The sequence below is a fragment of the Wolffia australiana genome, chromosome 5 (genome assembly GCF_029677425.1).
Source record: "Wolffia australiana isolate 7733 chromosome 5, ASM2967742v1".
Taxonomy (NCBI): Eukaryota; Viridiplantae; Streptophyta; class Magnoliopsida; order Alismatales; family Araceae; genus Wolffia; species Wolffia australiana.
Window position 1 is genome coordinate 16,558,460 of NC_135839.1, and position 26,164 is coordinate 16,584,623.

At 39.2% G+C, this 26,164-nt stretch overlaps 3 protein-coding genes across 8 annotated transcripts; 1 reads left to right on the top strand and 2 right to left on the bottom strand.

Annotated features, from left to right (window-relative positions):
• Window positions 1-8,114: 8,114 nt before the first annotated feature.
• On the bottom strand, window positions 8,115-14,527 carry LOC144703600 (putative plastidic glucose transporter 2). Of its 4 annotated transcripts, none has more exons than XM_078575804.1 (15): window positions 14,468-14,527; window positions 14,127-14,329; window positions 13,520-13,631; window positions 13,378-13,445; window positions 13,167-13,299; window positions 12,489-12,588; window positions 12,216-12,328; window positions 12,033-12,126; window positions 9,604-9,757; window positions 9,392-9,535; window positions 9,238-9,311; window positions 9,078-9,166; window positions 8,781-8,895; window positions 8,551-8,686; window positions 8,115-8,353 (listed from the first exon to the last, which is right to left on the bottom strand). In XM_078575804.1, exons 2-15 carry the CDS (start codon window positions 14,314-14,316, stop codon window positions 8,343-8,345), a joined length of 1,533 nt encoding a protein of 510 aa, XP_078431930.1. In that variant the 5' UTR covers window positions 14,317-14,329; window positions 14,468-14,527; the 3' UTR covers window positions 8,115-8,342. The 4 variants fall into 4 exon arrangements, with proteins under 4 accessions (XP_078431930.1, XP_078431929.1, XP_078431928.1 ...); XM_078575803.1 differs by having other exon boundaries at window positions 8,115-8,350; window positions 8,504-8,686; XM_078575802.1 differs by having other exon boundaries at window positions 8,504-8,686.
• A 1,783-nt stretch (window positions 14,528-16,310) lies between these two features.
• Window positions 16,311-20,755, top strand: LOC144703532 (protein tesmin/TSO1-like CXC 5). Its single transcript, XM_078575714.1, has 8 exons — window positions 16,311-16,936; window positions 17,786-17,893; window positions 18,633-18,813; window positions 18,889-19,242; window positions 19,334-19,431; window positions 19,567-19,661; window positions 19,760-20,164; window positions 20,378-20,755. Exons 1-8 carry the CDS (start codon window positions 16,653-16,655, stop codon window positions 20,587-20,589), a joined length of 1,737 nt encoding a protein of 578 aa, XP_078431840.1. The 5' UTR covers window positions 16,311-16,652; the 3' UTR covers window positions 20,590-20,755.
• A 66-nt stretch (window positions 20,756-20,821) lies between these two features.
• LOC144703531 (TOM1-like protein 9) lies at window positions 20,822-25,572 on the bottom strand. 3 transcript variants are annotated; one of them, XM_078575713.1, is made up of 12 exons: window positions 25,469-25,566; window positions 25,324-25,385; window positions 25,122-25,227; window positions 24,586-24,664; window positions 23,705-23,803; window positions 23,501-23,614; window positions 23,044-23,201; window positions 22,720-22,801; window positions 22,482-22,567; window positions 22,210-22,389; window positions 21,532-22,145; window positions 20,822-21,461 (listed from the first exon to the last, which is right to left on the bottom strand). In XM_078575713.1, exons 3-12 carry the CDS (start codon window positions 25,220-25,222, stop codon window positions 20,959-20,961), a joined length of 2,016 nt encoding a protein of 671 aa, XP_078431839.1. In that variant the 5' UTR covers window positions 25,223-25,227; window positions 25,324-25,385; window positions 25,469-25,566; the 3' UTR covers window positions 20,822-20,958. The 3 variants fall into 3 exon arrangements, with proteins under 3 accessions (XP_078431839.1, XP_078431837.1, XP_078431838.1); XM_078575711.1 differs by having other exon boundaries at window positions 25,122-25,385; window positions 25,469-25,572; XM_078575712.1 differs by having other exon boundaries at window positions 25,324-25,541.
• Window positions 25,573-26,164: the final 592 nt, after the last annotated feature.

Consider the following 26,164-nt stretch of genomic DNA (forward strand, 5'->3'; position numbering starts at 1 on the left):
TGAAGTCATTTAAAAAGGATTCATTGTGCAATCTGATAGGAATAACACTTTAGGTTGGCCACACTGAAGCAACGGTTAGCGACGCTTCACTCTTTACATAGGCCCACTTGAGCTGATGGGTTTCCTATTGATATAATGCAATTATTCAGTGGAAAGCAAAATACAACTAGCTATGACTCCATTTTGGAGGTGTAGATCCATAACTGAATGCAAGTTTTATGCCGATTGCTTGACAATCAAGTGCAGCGATCAATTTTATTCATTGACGGTTCCTCGTGTACTAGGTCAAATTACTATCCAGTGCTCGTTATCAATTCGATCAACCTAATATGTCTCGAGACGGTCTAAATCCATATCATGTTCCCTACTGTTGGGCGTATTCTGCATTGTGAATTCAGTTTCAAAATTATAGGAAAAACCAAAATCAAGGGACCAATAACCAACATCAAGATTAATGCTTCGGTGATATAATCCGGTTATCGCTTAAGTAAATTTGGAAGGCCTACAGAACTGCTAGGCAACAGTTTTCCAATTTTTATCCTTATTATAAAGAGTAATTAAACTACAATTTAATTTGTTGATCCACATGAAATTACCTTTTGTTTTAATCTTGTCTCAAAAAACATGCATTAGATTTTAACAATGCACTTCCCAAGCCACAACCGCCCTGCCAATGTTTTTCTCCGATATCATCCCCAACAGAGTGGGCCCTTCACTCCGAAAGAGGGGTGGTCCCCAACATCCATCTCATGCTAATGTCTGCCAGCAATGCACAACATATTACATAGTTTCTAATAAAGCAAGTTGGGGGATATGATTTTATGTCACGGTGCTCTAGTTTTCTTTAATAACTTAAAAGTGAGAAATTAAATAAGTTTAAAAGTAATGAATAATAATCTCCACAGAGATAGGTGACTACAAACTGGTTTTAGATGTATGTCTAAATTGTGATTAGTTGAGGTAGAAGAAAATAATGTAAGGAGAGATATTGATACACAATTTTGAGAAAGGAGAAATAAACATTTAATATACATTTTCAGAGAGGAAGTCTTGTGTATGAGGTATTGGGGCTAACAGATTTAAGATAATACTATTGAGAGATATCATGTGGTAGTCAAGAAAATCACACTTTATGTCAATTTTACATTCATTGAAATATATGGATATTCATTATTATTTTATTGTGATATTTTTAGTGAATTGGTTGAGCATATGCAATGACTAAGTAAGTTATGAAGATGTCGTAATATAAGGATCACTGTCTTTAAAGTTGTATTTTCAATAGTACTATTGGAAGGGTACTTGACATGGACACTGAAATACCTGGAGAGAGTAGCACTCTCTAATCCTTTTCACATGATAAGTATGTCTGATCTTGTGGCGATTAGTGTAGAGACAATAAATGATGTATTGTGGTGCTCTTTTGGGAGTTCACTGAATTTGTCCATATGAATCTCTAAATCATTTTACACCTGATTATCAATCAAGTTGATTCATCTCAAGATCGTATGAATGTTCTTAATTAGAGATGTCAAAGATATCTTATGGATGGATGACTATGATTTGACAACTTATGAGCCCCAAATTACGTGATTCAAAATAGTCTTATCTTAGATACACCAACAAGTACATGAAGATGATTGGATGTTTAAGATTTAATTGTCCACCCTTAATATGAGAGGATATTGACTTGAGGATAAAGATATATTGAATTCCCAAGCCAAGATAGTAGAGATATTAGACAAGAGGTTCTCTAATGATCTATGTCATGACAAATAAGGGCTTGATGGTAAACCATACCCTGAATTATTATATATTATCACATGGAGGAAGGATTATATTTATAGAATATGATGACAATAAAGGTTTCATATATAGTTAACACATTAATCTATATATTCTATAGCACGATGCATATCTTGGCACCCCGTCAGCTAGAAACTTAACCTGAAAATTGTGCTGAATTTATCCTTCATTTATTAATATTTGCGCCAATATAGCTAATTTACAAGGCTTACCACTAAATGTTATTTGGTTTTTACTTTTTTTCCTTGCCTGATACATAGGCCTACAGGGTCAATTGCTCAATATCTATGCACGTTGGTATATATATTATAATTATAAGGGTTTTTTGTAAAAAAATCCAAAGTAATTATATATAGAGGGGGTGCCCATTTTAGGAACCATGCCACCCAGATCTGGGTACCCGCCATGTTGTCTCCCCTTCTAAAAACTCTAGTGTGACAAGAATTGAAATTATTTTATAGTAAATCCATCAAATTAACGATCAAGTGAATGTATATAAAGGTTAAACACATGAACATCTTGAAGTTACTCTTCCATGGAATCAAGTGTGAGTAGAATCTATTCCACACAATGTGTTTTCATCTTACTTTTACTTTATAACGGATGATTTCAGATAGTCAATCAAGCCAGTAAAACCCAACAATATTATTAAGAGATTGAAAGAGGAACAATAGGATATCGGCGATAATGAATGGGTTTCGTCAAAGAAAATGATGGGATTATCAGAAGGAAAATGAGAGGGGAGTTTTTGAGTTCTGATGCCTTGTTTAAATCATAAAAAATATTTTCCTATGAAGTGGAACCGATTATCAATTCCAAATCGATCTTTAAATCAACACATCATACGTACCTTGTGGGGAATGTGTTCCACTCTTAACTCGCTCACTTTGAGATCATTCTGAAACCGTTTATGTGCCTCGTCTCTAGAATTATCCATGTGATTTACATTGCTCTTGGATCTCCCCTCCAACTCTTCTTAACAATCTTGAAGATATTCTCACCACGAAGACACTTTCCTGAATTGAGTGGAGAAGTGATGAGAATTGAAGGGGGGGGGGGCTAGCTCTGGTTGGCCTGGGTGCCTAAAATGAGTGCCTCTTTCCCTATTTATATTTTACTGAATTTTTTCTCAAAAACTTTGTCAAGTACAATATATTCACCAAGTCACTAATGATCTTATATGTGTTACCCTTTAAGCCCATGTATCATTCAAATTAGTAACTTTAGTGGCCCAATAATAATTATTGACCACACGTATTAATTAACTATATCAACATAGAGAGTAATTAACTAAGAATTGATTTAACCCAACTGTTAGGATAATTTTCCAGCCAGTGGGGTGCCTAGTTACACCTCGTTCTCTATAAGATATTGAATAGTGTTCAAACTCTCTCATGCAACCTTTATCATCATCAATTACTGTAAATGGATGATCTTTCATCTGTGCAAGGCTCTCGAACGACTTACAATATGGCTGATCATCAAACCTTAAGCCATCATTCGATTAGTACTGATGTGTAATAGAGATCATTGGAGAATGTCTTCTCCAATATCCACATTAACCTGGCAAGGGATTTTATGAATCATATTCCTTGAGTCAACCTCCTTATATTGAGGGTAGATGATCTCCTCTTGACCACTCAATCATCTCCATCCGAGCTATGACTTGTTTGAGTCCCACTGTTGGAGACTCATAAGTCGTAGGCAAAGTATAGCCATCCATCCAAAAAATGTCCTTGGTGTTTTAAGTCAATAAATAACTTATACAACTATGACCTGAATCAACCTGATTGACATTTAGGTATAATACCATTTAGGGATTCATTCAGATCAGTTGAATGAACTCTTTCTGCAAAGAGCACCCAATATCTGTCATTAGTATCGCCACACTAATAGCCATGGGATCAATCATACTTATCATATAAGTAGGATTACATAGTGTTATTTTGGATAATTTGATGTCCATCTCAACTATCTATCAAATAACAATATTTAGAATAAATGTTTAAAGACTAGCGATCACTGTTTATGATCTTATCATAATTCACTATGTCACTGCACATAGTCATGTACTTCATTATAAACATCACACTGAAATAATAATGAATTAATATTTTATTCAATGAACTTAAATAAAACATGGTTGTGTGATTTGACTTGACGACCACGTGAGATGGGACATTGATCATATGAGATCTATTTGATGGTCTGATTGGCCCAAACACAATAATGTAGTACAATTCCATTTGATCGAATCACATTGGTTTGGATATTAGTCTGACTCGGCAGGTTTGACCAAAATCATTTTGATCTCAATTTCAGATCCATTACCTCCCGGTCACGACTTAACCATGCCACTAGTGGTCATTGACTTTTGTAAAATATATTAATAAATGCAAGATTATTTGAACACCTTTTGATACAATTTCAAAATTATATAATTTAAATTTAATTTATTGAAGGCCAAGATAAACAACAACAACAAATGAAAACAAATCAAGAAAATATAAAATAAACTTTTTAACAAAAATAAAACTAATATTAAATTAATTTGTGTCAATAAATCTAACATATATATTTTATACTTTATTTAATAAATAATCATTATTTCTTAATTTTTAACAATGATTCTGATGTTTTCATTTACAAATTTTTAACGTGCTTAATTTTTTTGTTGTGTTAGATTATTATTTTTAATTTTTCATTTGCAATACAAGTGTTGTTGACCAATCACCACAAAGTCAACATCATAATCAGATCATAGATGTCAATAAAACTGAGAAGAACCTACATCATGCACATCTTGTTATTCAGCTCTACCTATCATATTCTCACACGAGATATGTCCTAAAATAAACTTTTACGTTAATGGGACATATTACTCTGCGATGTAGCATGAAGGTTACAAACTCATGCATATTCCTCCTATTATAGTATTATGATATAAATCCTTTTAATTTGGGTTGATGAAGCAAACTCCAAGGCTGCTTATGAGTGAGGATGGAAAAAAAATTAGTGTTCCAAGAAACTATAAGACAGCACACAAATATATTCTCATCAAATAACAAAGGTACTGCCAAGACCAAACAGACTGATTAGTGGAGAAAACTCAAGAATGCATGAATTTTGTCATGTCATGAATGGTCACTAGAAGTGAATCTATAGTTTCATGAGACAACTCTAATAATGATGGTGATGCTTCATTTATCTATGTGATAGATACTTTCTTGTCCTATACATATTCCACATCATGGGTATTACATCATTTGCGCATCAATTTCTAAGTGTTAACAAGTAGGAGAAAGACGAGAAAGGGGATATAGAGCTGAGTCAGGGAAGTGGGACAAGAGTTCCTCTTACTGTGGGAGGAGAAAAAATAAAAATCTCCTCTAGGTATTCCTATCATTAGCAGACTCATACTATGTTAATAGCAAAATAAAGGAGATCATCTTTGTTTTCAGTTTCAACACGCTAGGAAATTTCTGAATTATCATAAGTAGTTGTCCACTTAAATTTTCAAAAAAATGATTTACTTCAGACCCATTAGCCAATAGTTTATATGTGATAGATGTTTCTTATGGTAATCTCCAAGTACATGTCAATCTTAAGAAGAGTCAATAATGTGAATATGCCCTAGCCATGACATTATAGACTTGGGCATGTTGGCAGTGAAGATTACTGAAGTTGTATACAATTTTTAATCATATGTCACTTGTAAATCTTCCATTATTGGAAAACTATTGAAATCTCCGTTCTCAGGGAATGGAGAATGAGGCAATGACATATTGGAGTAGATAAATCATGATGTATGAAGCCCAATGAAGGGGTGATTGTTCGTACTGAATTGATTTCATTAATGAAATACCTTAACTTGGCTGGGTATATTTGATGAAGTATATCCTCTGAAGTTTTTGATATAGTGGAGGAGTTTAAGAATCAAGTTGAGAGATAATCTGGAAAGAGTATTAAATCTCATTGATCAGTTCACGAAGGATAATACTTGAGTAAAGCATTCACACAATTTATAAAGGATAATGTTATCCTGATTCATCTAGCCCCTCCTCATACTCTAAAGATAAATGGTGTATTAGAAAGGAGGAACCTCACTCTATTGGAGCTGGTGTGGTCTATGATGAGCTTTCTAAAAGTTACCTGTGATCCTTTAGGGACATGCACTTGAGAAAATATTGCAAATATTGAATATGTGACCAACACAATTTGTGTCTTTCACATCAAAGGAGATAAGGAGAGGAATAAAGTATGACTTTATGTGCATTATGGAGCAGCTGTTTCCAACCTACATGAAGAGCCATGACTCGTATAAGTTAGAACCCATCACTCTAACATATGGATAGGTCTTTTATTGTTATATTAATTTCTTAATCTATGGACAGTTATATATATGTATGTATATCATTGCATATTTTTAAGCTATCAGTTACAAATCCCAATTTATATGTGATTCACTTAATGATGGGATTAACACACTTATAACAATACGTATGGTTATAAATTGTGTAGAGGCTAAGCCTATCTTAATTATAATGATGGGATTAATTAAGATACGCTAAAGCGACTTAAGTATCTCCTCTTCCTATAAATAGGGACCAGGTCCTTGGGTCATAAGGCAATTGACTTTTCTCCTGAGCATCCCATTACTCAGAGAGTCTTCAGGAAGTCATCCGGTATTGATCCAAAAGGCCTCCCCTCAAGCTTATTCAATTCAACTAGAGAAGACGCGATGGATCGAGGTATGTTTTACATTGATTTACATTCATGTACAATCTTCATCATCCTTTAGAATCGATGCAAGTCTCCTGCAGATCCAACATTTATCACTCTCGGATATAGAAAAGTTTTTTTTTCAAAAGGGACATCTTTTGAGGGGATGAATATAATCTAGGAGAAGATTGTGGTAGTAAATTAGTCTTGGAATAAATTTGAGGCTATTACACAAATACAACGTCATTAGATGAGGAGTGAGCTTCAGAATATGTTCGTGTACACACACAAGAGGCACGTACGTATGGTAGCATACATGACATTGCCCTAATCCACAGTGGCTCAATCATGCAATCTATGAGAGGCAGTCTGATTAAAGATAATGCATTTGGGTCAAATTGGCCAGTGCTCTATGGGGCCCTTCTTTGTTGTTTCGGGATAAAAATACTTGATGAATGTTGATTTTACATGTCTAAAAGACAAGGCAAGTAGGCCACTTTCATGGGCAACTTATCCTCAAAATGGACAGGGCCTCTACATTTAGTTGTTGAAGGCTTAAATCCTAGATGAATGTTACAAGTACATGACTTTTATTTGCAAATGCCCAAGAGGGATCTCTGAACAATTATCTTCCCATTATTTCTCTTCTCTCTCCCAAATCCTCAATCTATCTACAATTACATGAGAAGAAGTAATCCTGGAAAATCCTAATATCCACATTGGATCTTGGCACTAAGTTTTTCTGGAGTACAGTAAAAAGCGTATTTCTTTAAACAAATTTCTCTTTTGCCCCTGACTCTCGACGATAACGACTGTGAAGATGATGACCGCTGCTAACAGTGATGAAGGTCAGGAAAAAGTTTAAACAGATGTGATGTCAGCAATGACTTGGACATTATCATTGTGCAACAACATTGGCAGAATGTGCTTATCCATAGTCTCCAAGAGAAACATTTTGGGTGGGGAATAGATAACAAACAACCTTTCATAGAATCACATATTTAGAATCCTATTTATTATCTCTTACATTAGCCAAGACCAGACATTGGCTCAACTGCATCAACCCTTTTAAGTTAGAACCTGAAAAGAAATAGATGGCAAGAGAGAATATGAAAGAGAGTCTCATTGCTGGGTAGTTATAGAGAGAGAAATAGGTCGAGAGGGAGGGAGGGAGAGACAGACAGACAGATATAGTGTGTGTGTGCGTGAGAGAGAAAGAGAGCGAGGGGGGGGATAAAGTCAATAAGAGGGAATGTGTGAGTGACAGAGAGAGACATGCCTAGAGAGAGTATGTGTGAGTGAGAGAGAGACATGCCTAGAGAGAGAGTGAGAGAGAGAAACTCCAAGAGAGAAAAAGAGAGATTATCCTAGATAATAGAGAAATAGAGAGAGACTCTTACAAAGAAGAGAGTCAGAGAGTGAGGGACTCCTAGAGAGAGGGAGTGTGGGAGAGAGACTCCACGAGAGAAAGAGAGAGACCCATAGAGAATAGAGTGAGAGAGAGAGGGGGGAGAGAGAGTGAGAGAACGAGAGCAAGAGAGGGGGGCAGTTCGAGGAGACAGGGTCCCCCTGCTTACCCAAACCCATCATAAATGAACCTTAACAGCATGTACCCAAGGTAGAAAGTCAGGACGGTCAAATACCGTGGTGGGTAGTTGATTCTTACCCAAATATAGTGATCAAAATAGTGGACAACCCCAGAAGTTGCACTGTCCTATGTATACCACTTCATATACCAACCATATATACACATACCATGTTTCCTGCTCCATTTTTTGGCTTTGATTCACTTCTTCCCTCTCCTAAGGCAAAAATCACTCACCTGCTGAAGGTGGGAATAGAGAACAATGGGTTAGCATTTCTTTTGTTCTGACTTAGACTGAATAGCTGGAATATGGCAAACAGAAAGGTTATATAATGGCGGGTAACCTTGCTACGAAAAATAAAAATTAAAAATTAAAAAATTTAAAAAAACCTTTTATGGTGAAAGCAAGGATATCTCAATTTCCTGAAGAGACTTGCCCTTTGTCTCCATCACCTTCTTCTTCACAAAGACCACAGCAAAGAAACAGGCTAATCCAAAGATAGAGTACAGAGCCGGCGGCCCGAGCTGTTCCATCAGTCTCAAGAATAACAGCCCGACAAAAAAGTTTACCACCTGAGATTTTGAAAAATGATTCAGATATCTGATTCTCTTACAATTTACAAAACATAATTGTAAAATTTTGGGGGGAAATTCGTTTGTTTATTACCCAGTGCACACACATGCAAAGTGCCATGGCCTTCGCTCGAATCCTGCTGGGGAAGATCTCTGGCAGCAGAAGACCCGGAACAGGACCAGCACCCAGAGCAAATGACAGCACAAACCTGGAAAAGAGATAATCATTTAAATTTGTTAATAAATTCTGCAAAAAAAAGATAATATGAAAGGATGGATATATTAAAATCAATACCTATATTGAGAATATCAAAGATTTGACAGTAATTTCTTAAAAAAATTGCAAAATATGAGTAGTTTAACAGGTGTAGATTGCTGATGTGGATCTTACACTATCATCCCAAAGACTGATAGATACACCGACCAAGGGGCATAGCTTGGAAAACTTGATGCAGCGACTTGTAGACCCATTGATCCAGCCTGGGACATGAACTCAATAAGTTTTCTGAATTTTTCACTAAGATAAATAGGAAGAAGAAGAAAATATTTACCATGGCAAGGAAACTACCCATAAGTAGAAACTTCCTCCCAAGTCTATCCATCATAAGCATAGCGGCGATCGAGCCTATAATAAATCTTCTAGTCACATTGAATGAAAATGATTTACTGAGCATTAAGAATAATCCTTTCCATACAAAAAATTACCAGCTAGATTCGAAAATCCTATGCATATATTTGCAGGTGCTGAGGGAACACCAGCGGTTTTGAAGACAGAGGAGGAGAAGAAGAAAACCGCATTTATTCCAGACATTTGTTGGAGAGCAAACAGTGCCGCGCCAGTAGAAACAACTGCAGACAGAAATTATAACAGAATTTTAGCAAAGATAGGAAAAAAATAGGCAGGCACAGGAACTTACCGGCGTTGTAACGACCGCAAAGTAGTTCTGAGAAAGTGACACTCTCGGTATCATCTTCTTTGTTCAGATAAGAAAGCTCAGCAATTGCTTCAGATGCATGGGCTTCCCCGAGAAGTCTTTCAAATTCAAATTCGGCATCAGCAACACGCCCACACTGCCAGAAAATACCAAATAGTTTCAATGTTGAAACATGTTTCACCTGGTTTTCAAAGAAGATTGAACAGTTTTCATTTTTCACAGAATTTACAATGTTGAAGAATTTTTTACCTAATTTTTCAACCAGTCTTACAATAGAATCGTGGATTAACAATGTTAAGGGGTTGATGGTATCGAGAATCAACCCCTTAAAATTGTTTCTTATGTCTTACATGTTACGCACCAATGTTCAAAGATTAGCTCAACTTTCCTCGTATAAACTAATATTTCATGGGGTTGATGCATTTATTTGAGACAAGGATGCTGGCCGGAAGCATGTGCTAGCTAGGATACGAGATGGCCAGTACTTGATGCCTTCCCACCATGGCCCATCATGCACGGCAATGACAGTAAGGGAGGCTACATAGTCTAGGACTTCATTGGAAAAAGATTACGAAGTCAGGGTTCTCCAACCACACCTGGGACACACCTCTTTTCATCTCTTGAGTAGTTCTGTCCTTAATGTTAGCCAGGGTTTGCGTATGAATACTTCTGTTAGCCAAGTCTGTCATTTGGCATACCCCTCAATATAATGGCATGGCCAAGTGCAAACTACGGCACATTCTGGAAAAGACCAGGGCAGTAATCATCCAGAGTAACACCCCTAAGCCATTCTGGGGAGAAAGCCCTACTACTTGAGCCTTTTCCATGCTTTCCTTAAAGGCACAACTCTCTTAGATGTGGTTGCTCGCACCTACCCAAATGACATGGTTGATGTTGACTTGAAATTGCACATAATTGGATGTGAATGCTATGTGCACCTACATTCCCACGAAAAAAGTAACTTAACCCTCTCCTCTCCTCCCAATGCATTTGATGGAAGTTTTCATGCTCAAAGAAGTTACATGTTGCCATTCTATGCAACGTCTACTGGTTTCCAAAGATGTTATGTTCAATGATAGGGTTTTATATTATCCACGTCCATCCTCAGACACTGAAGCACCCTGTCCATATCTGATGCCTTCTCTGTTTTCCGTGCCGGCTTCCCCTCTCTCGACTACTCTATATGTTCCTCCTAACACCACCACCGATGGCTAGGACACCATATTTTTGCCATTTCATCAAGACACGGATTTGAGCTCTGCTTATTGCTCCATCTTACATGGTTTAGCAAACTGCACAATCAAATTTTATGGACACAAGGGATGTTCAACCAGCTGCTGCAACATATTTTCTCTCTTCTTAAGATGATAGCACTCTTTTGGCAGCCGCCAATACTACTCCCTTCACACTGAGTAGTGTTCGTACTTACCAGAATGTCTCGCCTGTGCATTAAACCTTCTTAATGAATCTTCAGCAAGTGCATATAACACAATCTGCTCAGGAGACCCTTGCTCAACCTGAGAAGAAGGAATATATGAACTTTTAAAGACAGCCTTGTATGATAATCGCACTTGGGAATCGACTCCTCTTCCTCCAGTAAGGCATCAAACTGGCTGTTGAAGGGTCTACACAGCTTAATATCATGCTGATGGTCAACTGGAGCCCTATAAAGCACAGTTAGGTTCCTAAGGCTATAACCTAAAACATGGGGTATAAGGATTCTCATTTCCCTGGCTGCCAATCAGAGTTGGGATATTCTAGAGGTTGATGTCAGCAATGTGTTTTTACATGGGCATCTAACTGAAGAACCTTACATCTTAAATAGTCTCCTCCTGGATATGATCTACCAAAAGGATAAGTTTACGTCTTAAGCAGTCTCCCTTGCATGGTTTGAACGGCTCAGTCAGGTCATGAAATGGCTTAATTTATTTGCATCAAATGGAGATCATACCTTTTTTCTATTAGTAGTTGTCCTCAGATACGATCCTTATCCTTATTGTCTATGTTAATTATCACTTGAAATTCATCACAGGACATGACTATTTGAATCAGTACCAATGTGCTACTTTGACCTTAAGAGCTTTCGCCAATCAAATAACTCCATGAAATGAGAGGCGTATTTCCCTAGCTGTATCACCTTTTCATAAAATAAATATATCAATGATCTTGAAAATGAAACAGCTATCTGTAGTGCAAAGCCCTCTCAACTTAAGTGGAGGTAAATCTAAAACTAAAAAAAGATCACAATGAATTGCAACACTGATCCATAAAAAGATATTATTTTGAAACATTATGGTTTCATAATGCCTATGGAAGTTCTCTTTTTAGCAGAAAAGAAGGATGCTTTGCATTAAAACCATAGCTATACCCAGTATGGCATAAAAGGCCATTGGGTAAGAGACAGAGCGCACCTTGAAAAGCCAATGTGGACTCTCTACACAAAATTCCATTAATAATAAAAGTAGTGCTGCTGGAACGATTGAAACCCAAAAGCACAGCCTCCACCTATTTAGATGTAGTTTGAAATAGTATTAAATATTAATAGCCAAAAAAAAGTAGTAGAGAGAAAATTTATGAGTGAGAAGAGTTCGTACCAACCAGGAATGTTCTTGACTGGGATTCCCATGAATTGAGCTACTATGAGACCAAGACAAGTTGCAATCTGAATGAAACTTCCATACGTGCCTCTCAAATAAGATGGTGAAATCTGCTAATAAGCAATAATTGAGTCACCTAGAAATCCCAGTATGAAACTCGTAATAAGGTAAAAGAAAATGAAAAATAATGAATATCAGAGATGAATGCTGAAGAGAAAGGTCAGAAGATGGAGAATATCTTGGTGACGTCAATGTTTATAATTATGTCACCTCAGTAACATAAAGAGACGCAGTTGGCGGTCCCAGGCCCATCCCAGTACCCACTAGGAACCTTCCCAGAAGCATCCCTTGAAGATTTGTTGTTGAAGCACTGTAGATGAATGAGTGCATTCATTAGCAGTCAGAATAAAATCACAAAAAACGTAATTTCCAGTGTCACAGCTTGGGAAAGATAAAACGTAATTCCATTCAATATAATTTGAAATTAATTTCAGAAGTATCTCTCCGGGGATTGTTTAATTGGTCCCAGTGAATAAAGGAGAACAATACCATCAGACAGATCCAATGAGGTTAAATTAACAGACCGAATGTCTCCTAATTCTTGTATGAATACATCACGATCCTGTCAACTGCTTACTGATGTAATATAAGTGCTGTCAATTATTCCTAGAAATGGAAATCCTGAATCTTCACATACCACAGAGAATAACGAGAATTTACATATTGTGAACCATAGTTCCTCAGAGATTCCCGTGAAGCATTTAGAAGCATACCACCAAAAAAGCTATTCAAAGTCTCTTCATGAACAGATCATCGAAAGTAGGACCAAAAAAGTAGTGTACAGAAAAAAATAAAAATAACCGTAAAATACCAATGGCTTCATGAAGGAGATTTCTTCATGTTAGTAAATGCCAACGGTTCAGAGGGAAGTTTCTTCCAAATCATGACCTGATAGAAGCTCCAATGATCATTGGTAAGGAACTCAATTGGAATGCTCGACGACGGCCAACCCCATCAGCAATCCAACCACTGAACATGCAACCCAGAAAAGCACCGCCAAGGCAAACACTTACCACAAGCCCTACATTCGGCAATTCCAATCAGAATTTAGACCAAACAAATGCTATTAATGAAGAATATGTAGGCAGAAAACCAGTACCTTCTGCCATGGTGTCCCCTCCAAACCCCACATCATGAGAAATTCTTTCTAGAGGTTCATTAACAACCCTTGAAGAACAGGAAAACGGAATTTTGTAAGCACACAAATAAAATTTTTGGAGTTTTCCCGTGGAGGAACTTACCCGATGTGGTATCCGAATAAGAACGAAGACAGAACTGCCACGCAAACATGAGGTAAGGAAAATTTCCACGGTGGTGTTGGACAATCTTTCTCATTCCCATGCCGGAGACGAGCTACATTTTTAGAACCCCAGAGAAAAAGGTAAATGCATAAGACCGGACGAAATTTCTCAAAGAAAATTCCCTGCCAGATCAAATAAACCGAGAAGAAAAACATACGATCTAGCGCCACGAAGCAATTGTCTTCTCACGATCTATAGAATCTAAAAACAATGCCGTCCACTCAGTTTAATTTTTCTTGGATCTCCTCCGTAAATAGTGAAAATATTTCCAACTGGCATGCCTTGTTCTCGATTGTTATTTACCCAATTATTTCACTTCCACAGGAAATACCCCTCTCTCATCTTCTCTAGCACTCGACTTCAAGTTTTCCTCTTATAATGTTATATAATATCACCCATCTTTCATGAAAGAGACGGCGTATTAATCAACAATGAGGCCCTAGGAATTCACCAACCTTTCACCTCGAAGAGATTTCGATCACAAAAATATACTTAGTGGCCAAAATCACTCGAACAAAACTAGTTAATCGCAAAAACGAGTACTCACCAGATACGTCACCATCACCGGTGTCCCCTCCGTCGACGCTCATCATCTCCTTGGACGACATGCGTTTGTGCACGGACGAACGGAATTTCCAAAGCATCTTCCAATTCCAACCTCCAGTAAGACTGTCACTGAACAACGCCACTCCGAAGTCGTTTCTTGATCTTCCTCTCCACAGTAACCTAGCGATCATTCATTCTATCAATCTACAGCCATCACCGCCGTCAGCAAAGAGCAAAACGAAGAAACCGAGCATTGAATTCACAGAAAAAGTCGCCGATCTCATTTAAGAACTGATCTCAGAAATCTGATGACGATCGTACAGAAAATCAAGAAAACCTTACCATCGAAGTCGTCTGCACCGCTCCTCTCCGAGCACTCCCGCGTCTGATTTATGTTATGATATTCAGTTATTCACGAGGATGGTCTGAAGAAATGCTTTATATGCATGCGGTTTGAAATCTCCTCCGCTCGACACGTGTCCTGCATTTGAATCTATTCGCACCTTCTCTCGGGAATCTGACAATTAATCCTAGCCGTTGGTTTTCATCTGGCGCGTCACAAGTCACTTTTAAAAAAATGATTAAATTTAAACATCCAGTATTAGCATAGATGACGGATGAATGGTTATAGATGACGGATGACGGGGTAACGGTTGACTGGTAACGGATTACGGGTGAATGTGACGGATCATTGGTCGTCACTCTGTCCGTCCCTATCCGTCATCTAGACTGATGACTGGACTAAGTCATTTCCACGTTTACTTCTTTAGTCATTAGTTATCTACCCCAAGGAAATAGAGAAAAGAGAACTGGGAGAGTGAAAGAGAGAAAAAAGGGTTGTTATCGAGGTTACCTCAGGATCAACGTGGAGATTAGATGCACCGAGGACAGTGTGGATACATTTAGAGGCGTGAAATTTGAACAACTCAATACAACTCACTCGAGCCACCTAGAAATTGTGGATTGAATCCATGCGAAGGTAATTTGATCATTGCATTTTAATTGTTTAAAAATTTCCTTTAGATTGTGTTCTTGTCTTTGGATGTGTAAAACGTAAATGCATTACGCCAGTGCTTCGCCTCAGAACCCAATAAATAGTACATTTTTTCAATGATTAACACGGCTAATTATTGGTCATGATGGAGCCAAAATTGTTGGAGACATCTGGGAAATCAAAATAAAGCTACAAAACCTTAAATATGTCCATTAAATATATAACATTTCATAAAAATTATATATAAAATTTATTATGAGTTAAAAGATCATATTTCTATAATTATGATGCCAGAAGAGTGTAAAAATATATTCCAACTTATACACTTATTTTATTTAAGAATATGACGTCAGAAAGCTCCATAAAATACCGAAAAATCAGCAAAAAAATCAAAATACAATTCTAAAAGGTATTTTGTTGTTTTACGCTCGAGAAAGAAAATTTCTCTCCTCTAGCTCGTGACCCATCAAATAAAAAATATGTTTAATTTTTACCCTATGATTTCTAATCCATCATCAGCTAAATCCTTCAAGGGGAGGGGGGATTCTCTCTAACTTATCATCAAGCTAACACCCCTAGGGAGGGAAGCTCTCTAACTCATACCCTTCTAAACCCCCTCATTAACCAAACGATACTAGTTTTAAAGGTTTATTTTTGTAATCCCAGCCTTTAGGAAGAAATTCTTTTCCCTCTCCAACATATGATACATCAAACCCCTTCATTAACCAATAAGTTAGGGTTACAAAAGCGGTTTATGTTAATTTGACGTCCCACTCTGCCTCTAGAGATTTAACCACTTAGCTCCCTAACCCATGTTTAGCATAGAAGACGAGTGAAAGAGAGAATTGGGAGAGGGAAAGAATGACGGATGACGGTAAAGAAAAGAACGGATAACAAAAGCTTTCGTTCCGTTTCCCCTTCAGAGGGTGAACGGATGACGGATGACGTTAAGAATAGAACGGAACCGATGACCCGTCGGCGGACGTTCGGCTTGCAGGTAAACAGACCGTTTTTTCTGAAATAAAAAAAAAGAGATCGGAGGACTTTTATCCGACGGCTAAAAAGAAGGAACGATATTATCTATGAATTTGAGCCGTGAGATCAGACCACGAGATCTGAGCCGTTGATTGGTTAATTGTCGAGTCCATCGGACCGTCCAAGGATGAGATTCAATTTTGAAAGTAGGGAGGGGGGGTGAGAGAGAGAGAGGTCGTCTTTCTCCCTCGCTCGCTTCCCATCTCTTCTGCAAATTTCCTGCCGCGGGATCGAGCTTAGATCTCGATCTCTCTCTCCTTCTCCTTCTTCCTCATTGTTTTCTCTCCATGTTCTTCGACTCTCCTCTTTGCATCGCTTCACGGCGATTTCAGAACGCTTCGTGGAATTTTTCAGCCGTGGATTGTTGTGATCTGCGGCCGGAATAGCGGGATTCGGGAAATTTTCGGCCGGGGAATTTGAATTCCTGACCAATTTTGCGGTTTTTTGTTGATCTCTTGCTTCCTGGCCAAGTCCATTTTTTTTCCTTTCGTTCGAGGGATGGCGGCTCCTGCGGAGCAAAGTTCTCAATCAGATTCGATACCTTTGGGCGATTTTCCCCCGAAAAAGCTCGCAAGGCAGTTGGATTTCACGTTGTACGGGCCTGCGACCGCTGCAGTGGCCGCTTCGGAGTTGCCGATGCGGAGGCCTGCCCAGCAACTTCAACCGTTGACGCAATCAACGCTGAATGTTCTTCCATCGCCGGTTGTACCAAGAACACATGATGCGTCGGCAGGAGCGACGGCCCCTTCTGCTATCCCGCGCGCTTCAGTTCTTTTGGCATCGTAAGTTTTCTTTTGAAAGCGCGGATTTTTCTACTGGTAGATTAGACACCTCTGCAGTCGCTTCGTTTTGTACTGATGAGTCGGTCATGATTCACCTCTTTTCTTAATCTGTTTAATTGAGGGCAAACTGTCTACTGCAGATTCGTATTTTGATATCAAAATTCATGATTTAGAAAATTTGAAGTGCGTCATTGCACAGGAGTATAAGCTTTATTCGTTGGAATGCTCGCGATATTGATATTTATAGGTTTTCCTTTGAATTTTTTTCCTCGGTTCTTGAGCAGGGCGTAGAAAAGCTGGGCATATGGGTGTGTAGGCTCTCCTTTGGCTTTCAAACTAGAATGTCACGGAATTTCTTAACTCCTATTTACGATGTTGCTGAAAGGATAATAGAATCTCTTCTTTTGGTAACATATTCCTTTTTTGAAATCGTTTTTGTTGGTGTGTGTGGCCGAATACTTTTTCTAGGATAGTGTTTTGCGCTGTCTCTTTCTTATTTATTCATTCTGTCTTTAGTCTTAAGTGAATCTATTATATTTTGGAATACAATTGATTATTTATTATCAGGCATCTTTATCGCCTATTACCGTTCCATTCAATTGAAGCAGTACCAGTTACGGAATATGGCCTGACTCGGTTTTTGAAAGAAAACTGGAATCTCCTTGGAAACTCAGATGGCTTCTTTCTTATCTTATTCCGGTTAAATTTGGTGTTGCGCAAGATTCTTTGGTTTTGGCCGACATTTTGTTTAAACTCAGTCATTTCTTCCTTGTTGCAATTATTTGCCGATTTTTAGTTTGACCGTTTTTTGATGGCTATTTAATCGTTAAATTTTATCTCCCCCATCAGAAAACCTGACTCTCCAAAGCCCCATTCACGACCTGGTTTCGAAGCGAAAGACAGCACTCCAAAGAAGAAGAGGCAGTGCAATTGCAAAAATTCGAAATGTTTAAAACTGTAAGTGTTTTGAGGCATACACATTTTTTTCCGCTTTTCAAGTCATTTACGATGTTAAACAGTAAGATAGTTTTTGTTAGATTGCAGGGTTTAAATGTCGCTCTATTTTTTCAAGGAGTTTTATGAAAAGGTGTAATAGTTTATCTGTGAATTTAAGGCAGATAGAATTTGAATGACATTGAGCAACTGTACTTATTTTTCTAGGGTTTTATTCCCTGCTCCCGGGGCAATGGCTCCTTCCATCGTCCTGTATCTCATTCTCTTCTTCCATCACCCAAGTGCTGGCAGTTTTCATGATCATCGGTGCTTTTATCATGCAACTTGACGATTTTGATCTTTAACAGTCTAACCATGAACGCCATGGTTTATTAAAACTCATGAACATATATCAATTTAGCTAGGTTGTTTTTTCTTTAGAATAACATGGAGTTGTAGTTTCTTGATTTGTTTGTTTGAAGTTAATTCGCCGTTCCCATGTCACAAAAGTGAAAGAGAATGCATCGGAATAATGTAAGGTTGCACTGATAAATATAAGGAACATTACGTAATAACCAAATTACCCGTCATAATTCACTCTCCTCACGCTTAAATTTTCCATCAGACAGACATTAATAGCGTGGGATTGTATCAGATTTATATTTTTCCAAAGTTGTGGTTTGACTTGTTTAGATGTGAGAGCAACTTTTACCGTTCTTTTGTAAAATATCTAACTACGATTATTTGGACCTCTCCTTTGCAGTTATTGTGAATGCTTCGCATCCGGATCTTACTGTGGCGAAGGATGCAACTGCGTGAACTGTCACAACAACATTGAAAACGAAGCGGCTCGTCAAGAGGCTGTTGAAGCAACCCTAGAGCGCAACCCTAACGCTTTCAGACCGAAAATCGCTAGCAGCCCGCCTGCAATCAGAGATAGTAGGGTATGTTTTCCTTATTAAACCCAAGCTTTAATTTATTAATTAAGTCCTTAAAAGAGATTGCCTATTGAAATACAGGAAACAGAAGCGCCCTTGCTGGGGAAGCACAACAAGGGGTGCAATTGCAAGAAGTCCGGTTGTCTGAAGAAGTATTGCGAGTGTTTCCAGGCAAATATTCTCTGCTCTGAGAACTGTAAATGCGTTGATTGCAAGAACTTCGAAGGAAGTGAGGAAAGAAGAGCTCTCTTCCACGGAGATCATGGAAGAAACATCACCTACGCCCAACAGGCAGTCAATGCTGCCATAACTGGAGCCATTGGAAGCTCCGGTTATGGCTCTTCTCCAGCGTCAAAGAAGAGAAAAAACCAAGAACCCTTGTTTGGCCCTACTCTAAAAGATTCGTCTATTCAGAGGCTTAATACTTTTCCCCAGGTCTGGTTATTCCTTAAAACATCAATCACTGAACTTCGTCGTTGATATAAAGAGGAAAATTAACTAGGCCCCCGTCTTCTGTGTTTATCAGGTGAATACCTTGAAACATCCATCTTCTCCTGCCCTGGGTTTCATGCCTGCACGCTCTGTTAATCCTTTGGGAACAGGGTCGAGCAAGGTAACCTACAGGTAAGCAAACTAGCTGAAAAGTCTTTCAATATTACATTTTTGTTGTGCATGGCTTTTATGCACGCACGCATAAGGTGAAAAGGAAGACGTTTTGATTATGTTTTTTTTTTTCATTCTTGTTGCCCAATATTGAAGGCCTCTTCTGGCGGATACTATACAACCCGAGGATGTGAAGGAGCTCTGCAAGCTTTTGGTGGTTGTCTCTGCAGAAGCTGCCAGGGCCATAACCGGTAAAAAACGATTCTGACATTGTTAGATTTTGGCTTTAAAAGATTAAACGTGAATAGGCGTTATTTTTGCGTTGTTAACCTTGTCTAAAAATTTACAGAAAAGAAGGATGAAGAGGTTAAAGTTGCAGAAAGTGAGGATCGAACGACTAGTTCTTCCTGTGTGGCCCATAACAGGAATGGGCATCAAAAAGAGCCCAATAGCCAGACAAGGCCAGATGATGAGCATGTCAACGGTGGAAAGGCTGAGCCTGCAACTGCGGACTCTGAAGCACAGGCCCATGAGGCCCATAGTGGAGGAAGGCCCATGTCCCCAGGGACATTGGCCCTAATGTGCGACGAACAGGATTCAATGTTCATGAGTTCGTCCTCTCAGAATCCTGCTGTTTTTTCCAGATTGCACTCCGGTCAATCCATGCCAGAGATTTATGTTGAGCAGGAAAGATGCATCTTAACTGAGTTCCGGGACTATCTCAGGAATCTCGTTACCTACGGAAAAATCAAAGGTCAGCTTTTCATAAACGCCAATTAAATTCTTTTCAGAAAAAAAAAACGTCAATTAAATTATTTCAGCAGCAGTGCTAAAAATCTATAACTAATAGCATTGGGGTCTGCTTTTCTTCTTAGGCAGGATGTTGTTCTTCAACAATCATTGTTGTGGGGAATTTAAAATATCTCCACGTTTGACTCGAAATTTTTTTCATTGATAATTATTTCAGAAGCGAAGTACTCTTCGATGACTGCAAAGTCAGATGGAACAAATCCTACTGGGGCAATTGTTGCGAATGGGATTTCAAGACCTGTGGAGGCCACCTCATCAGTGGCCATTCCCTATAATACTTCATGCAAGCCGCGCAAGCCGGGGCAGCAATCCGTCCCTGACAATCGCCAACTTCAGCCAAAGACAGAAGAGGTGGAACTACAACAATAACATTGCAGAGACAGCTAAATCAAGGTCCCCCAACTTTCATCTAATCTTTCAGGTCAAACTGTGGGCATTTGTTGTTATTTATGCTCTGTCATACTTGTAAGAGCCAAGCAACATTCGCGAATAAATTGTCTTATTTATTACAAGTTTCTACTGAAAATTTGGTTGATCTATCAATGTTCAGCCACCTCCAGACTTGCAGTGCTTTTGAAAACTCTCAAATGGAGCCAAAAAAAAGAGGAAGAAAAAGGGCTATACAAAGCACACAATGGATTGACAGCCGAAGAACAATGCGAGGGTCGATCATCGAGGAAACCCGAAATCAATGAAATGAACATCTGGGGATGGATGAAGAGCAGGTATCATCATCTCTCAGGCGCCGGGCTTGGACTTGGCGAAGCTGACTAGGTCCCCGAAGAGCTTGTCCTCTGGCCGGGACGGTCGGCTAGCCGGCTGAGAGCCCAAGCCACTGCCCCTGCTGCTGCTTAATCTTGTTGGCCCGGCACCGCTGCCGCCGCCATAGGCAGAAAGCCCCCCATACATTCTGCCAGTCATCTCCATGGCGGCACCATAGGCTGCCATTCTCTGATCATAGTATTGCATCTCCGGCGTTGACACTGCCTGGTAACCATAGCCACCATACTGGACTGTCTGCATATGCATTGGGTACTGCAGCCCGTTCCCCACAGGCCCACCGTAGAAGCCCGGTAACTGAGGGCTCGGCACTTGCATCGGCATTGGCATCGGCATCGGCATCGGCATTGGCGCCTGCATCACTGGCTGATATCCCGGCATCGGCTGCGGTGTTTGGCCATTCTCTGCGGTTTGAGATTCCCACGGCGGAGGAGGGAGCGCACCCCCTTGGTCACTCGAACCTGCAACATGCGCATCGAACTAAATTGAAAGCTTCGGAACAAGATTAAAGGTAATTGTTAGCAAATTTACCATAACCAAGCTCCTGGTGGCTGGGATTGGGGGCCTGCAAGGGAGAGGGGTTCCACGAAGGATTTGCATTCAGACTGACCGGCTGAGTTCCTTCGGCGAAACTCAGATTTTGTCCATACTGAGGTGAAGTCACATTCAAGGTAGGGCTTTCCCCGTTGGAATAGTACGGGCCCTGATACGGCCCCGAAAGAGAAGGGTAAGGTCCAAACTGCTGCTCTTGCTGCGGCTGTTGTTGCTGCTGCTGGAACGGGGATGCGGAAGCGGGTTGAGCCTCTGCTACAACAGGCACTAGAGAGAGAGAACTCGGGGTCCCGTTCTGGGTACTGCCTGGGTTAGTAGCTGCAGGAGTTGTAGTCGCGGCGGCCGCGAACATGTCTGAGAGAGCAAGGATGTTCTGATCAGAGACAGAGCTTTCTGCTGCCGCCGAGCCGACTGGAACAAGGGCCAATGTGTTCTGAGCCGCCGGTGCAGTAGTGAAAGTATCGCCGCTGAGAAGGTCCATGTGAGGATCGACAGGCGCTGCCGGAGGCCCACTAGAAGTCGATGGCGGAGCAGGAAGCGCCAGTTGTTCAAATAGAGAGCTCTTGCTCGTGCTCGCGCCGCCGCTGTCAGATCTACAACAGGATTATAATGAGGGATAACTTTTAATAGGTTAGCAGTGGGGCGAAGAATCTTTACTTGTTGGCTGGTTGGGTGCCACTTTGGCCGTCTCCAATGTCGACCAGGGCCTGGGCAGGAGGGCTGGGCTTGGATTTGTCTGCTGAAATGGCGATCCCGGAGGCGATGGCGTCATGTTTGGCAAGAACCCTCTGTAGATCATCGTTAAGGACGAGACCCAAGTTGAGCAGCTCCTCATTCCTGTCGTCGCCATCAGAAAAGTGTAAAAGCCTACACCTAAAACAGGAAGGATATGGCTTTGTAAAAAAAGGTGTTCCGAGTAAAGCACTTACGAAGTTTTGCCCACAAGATGGACCACCCGCTGCTTATATGTTCGACACTGCCCAACAAGGTCAACGATCACCTCCTGCTTGAGACCCTGACAACCAAAGGGAGACGGGTCGGGAATTATCGACAAATATATATAAATTAGATGAAAGTTGGGCTAAAAAGATCTCTCAACACAAGAATATTAATTTTCATCATTAAACGTCAACAAAGGTAGTACGCCAAGGTTCTAGAGCAAGATACCTCCTTGTTCTTTGGATCTAATGCGTTGAGCATTTCTGACAAAACATCCATGAGTTCACGAGCGTTCTTTATTTCTGTCACACTGGAAAGAATAAATTGATTAGAAACCGCAGGAAACAATAATAGAGATTTTAGAGACTACTTGTATTGTTTCTTTCCTGCCGTTAATACTAATTACATGAAATGTAGTGCACTTGGATTTTACCAGTGAAAATATTGGAAACCGCTAGGTGTGTTAAACTCGAATAAAAATAAGCACAGCATCGTTTATAATTTCTAAAGATTTTAAACAAATAATTATAAACAAAATATTTTAAATAATACCTTAACAATGGGAAATCTGGGGTAGCGGATCCATCAGCATCCGGTTGAAAATCAGGACCAGGTAAACCTGCAGGATAAGAACTCAAAGGCTGTGTCTGTGGAGGAGTGAATATCGGTGCAGATTGCTCAGGTCGCTGAGGAAAAACAGCTCCCAAGCGCTGACCATAGGAGAGCAATAATTAAAATGGAGAAACATTCGTGTTATCTTTGCTATAAAACATCAGTTTTTATGTGAAACACTGAGTTTTGTTAATTAAAGTTCCAAAAAGTAAAAGATAGGTGGAGCTTGAACTTAATTATCCAATTTTCTCAATGATAGTGTTAGAAGATTATGTTATACATAGAAGATGGATAATGTTATTAAATATAATGTCCTCATCTTTTAATGTAGTGTATAAAAGATATTGCCAGATAGATGGAACTTGAACTTAAAAAAACCCAATTTTCTGATGCTCACCAGCAATTCTTGGTATGCAATGTAGTACTGAGGGTATCTCGCCCTAGGGCCACCGAAAGCTTCCTGCCATGTATCGACTAGAACAAGTATTTTCTCCTTGACGCGAAAATCAGGCTGTATAGGAAAGATTAATCTTAAGTTTTTGAAAATAAACTTTCCGGAAATGATGGAAACTTGGTGGTGATCATGTTGAAAGATGATAACCTTCTTCTTCACAATCTTCACCATCTCGTTCAAGATTGCTTTTTCCGCAACGTGCATATGTACAATATCTCCACAATTCTTTACCACAGTTTCGAGCAGCTATAAAATAAATAAATCCAGGATCAAATGTGGAAGTATAGAAATAATAATAATTGAAGGAAAAATAAACGCTTAGGAGCAAATAGGCGTCTTAAGAAATAGTTTTGGTACTAACAGGACCTAACAAGGTTGTTCAATAAAGAAATTGTATCATCCATATTTTATAAGAATACCTCATGCTGAAGAGTTATAATGCTGAAAAAAATATATCATCCATAATAGAGCGATATTCTACTTTAGAAATATCAATCCACATTCAAAGACCCGATTTTAAGCCGAATACATATTTTATACAGTTCTTCAAAAGAGCACAGCTTTGTCGGCATGGAAGAAAATTCGGATTATTTCTAAAGTCAATCCTCTATCTATTGACCTAGGAATCTATTCATTAATCTAATGTTATAACATTCCTTTTTAAACAGTCAAGTTTTTTTTTGTTTTGAACAAGTTAAGCAGTCAAGTTTTATTTTTCTTTCTTTCTAACTTTCTGTCTTTCTCCCTATCTTTCTATTAGTAAATCTCTCTCTCTACCTACAATTATATATCTATACATTATTCTACCTGTATACCCACCTCTTCATCTTTCTAACATTAAATCTCTTTATGAATCCATCCATCTTCTTCTTATATATCTTTCTTTCTTTCTGCCAATCCACCTCTGTCTATCAATCCATCCGTTCATCTACCTATCTAAATTGCACAACACCAAAAGACTGAAGAAAAATATGACTGAATAAAACCAAACTGGTAGGCAAAATCTTCACCGAGAAGTTCATACTTACAGTCAAAGAAAGTAGCTGAACCTTCGGGTTCTTACGTCGGAGACGTTTCTTAATACCTCTTACAACATCCTTGGCTTGCCTAAAAAAAATTCCGCCCTGATCAGAGAGCAAGAGAGAAGGAGAGAGCCCAAACACAAGATCATCGAGGAAAAAATCATTCTCAATTCAATTATATCGGTTTGATTTCAACACCATCAGGACTGCATGATTCTGCATTCCTTAGGAAAGATTGGATTTTGGGTTATGTAAACGGACAAGGACGACGTTCCTAATCAATATCCTCAAAGAACCCGGAGAAAAAACTGTAATTTATCAAATTTACAGCATCATTCAAGCGAAACACTCACTCGCAAACAATAATTTTGCTTCCGACGCAGGAAAAAGGGTATCCAACATCAACTCCAACACAAGATTCATTTAAATAGAGACAAAACTCAGATACGCATATAGATTCAGACTCCACTATAGAGAAATAAATGAAAAAACCAAAGACAAATTAAGCAAGAAGAAGGGGTAAATTTAGCGCAAAGACAAACCCGGGATCGCGGTTAAGGATATCGCAAATCTCCATATTCATCGCCCAATCAGGGCCGATAAGAGCATCACTTGTCGCCCGATCCACCAAGGACAACGTCATCGCAGCTTACAACAATCACGACACCCCAAAGTCACCAGCTTTCAACGATCTCACCAAGAAACCAATCCAAAAAAGAAGATCGACAGCGTTTAATTCCGAACCCTAGAACACGAAGCTCAAGATTTCAGTAATGGGCCGTCCAAATCCCTCTCGTTATCACCACCTGCGACGAAGAACAAACCGATCGTCGTTGCAGATCAACTCTGAGGAGAAATCTCGCTACTTTGCCGACCTCGCTCACATTACCCGACTTTTGCGAGGAGAGAGATCACGCCGCTCGCACGAGCCCACGTCGTCCGATTTGGATTCCACTGGAGACCAACTCATCCTACGGGCCCAGAACTATATCAAAGAAATACATCCTTGATAATTAAGTTGCATGCTGGCAAGATGCTATTTATAGTTCTTCTAGAGCAAGATAACAACCCATTGATACCTACCTCACATTTATATAAAAAATGTGGATGATTTCATGCAGTTCCCACCATACATCATCCTCTCCCTGGATGGTTGACCTAAAGCTGCATGTTACCATCTTTACTACATGGCCCAGGTGATATGCTAAAACATGTGAATAAGGTTATGTGACAAGGTAACATTGCATTTGTACAAACCTTATTTGTATTTTAAAAGTGTGGATGATTTATCATTCATGCAATCCCCATCATATATCATCCTCTCTCTGGATGGTTGACCCAAAGCTGCATGTTACCATCTTTACTACTGCCCTAGGTGATATGCTAAGACATTTGAATAAGGTTATGTGATTTGATAACCACCAATTGATACCTAAGTTATATGTATTTAAAAAGTGTGGATGATTTATGATTCATGCAGTCCCCTCCATACATCATCCTCTCCCTGGATGGTTGACCCAAGGCTGCATGTTACGATATTTACTACATGCTCCAGGTGATAAAACATGGGAATAAGGTTATGTGA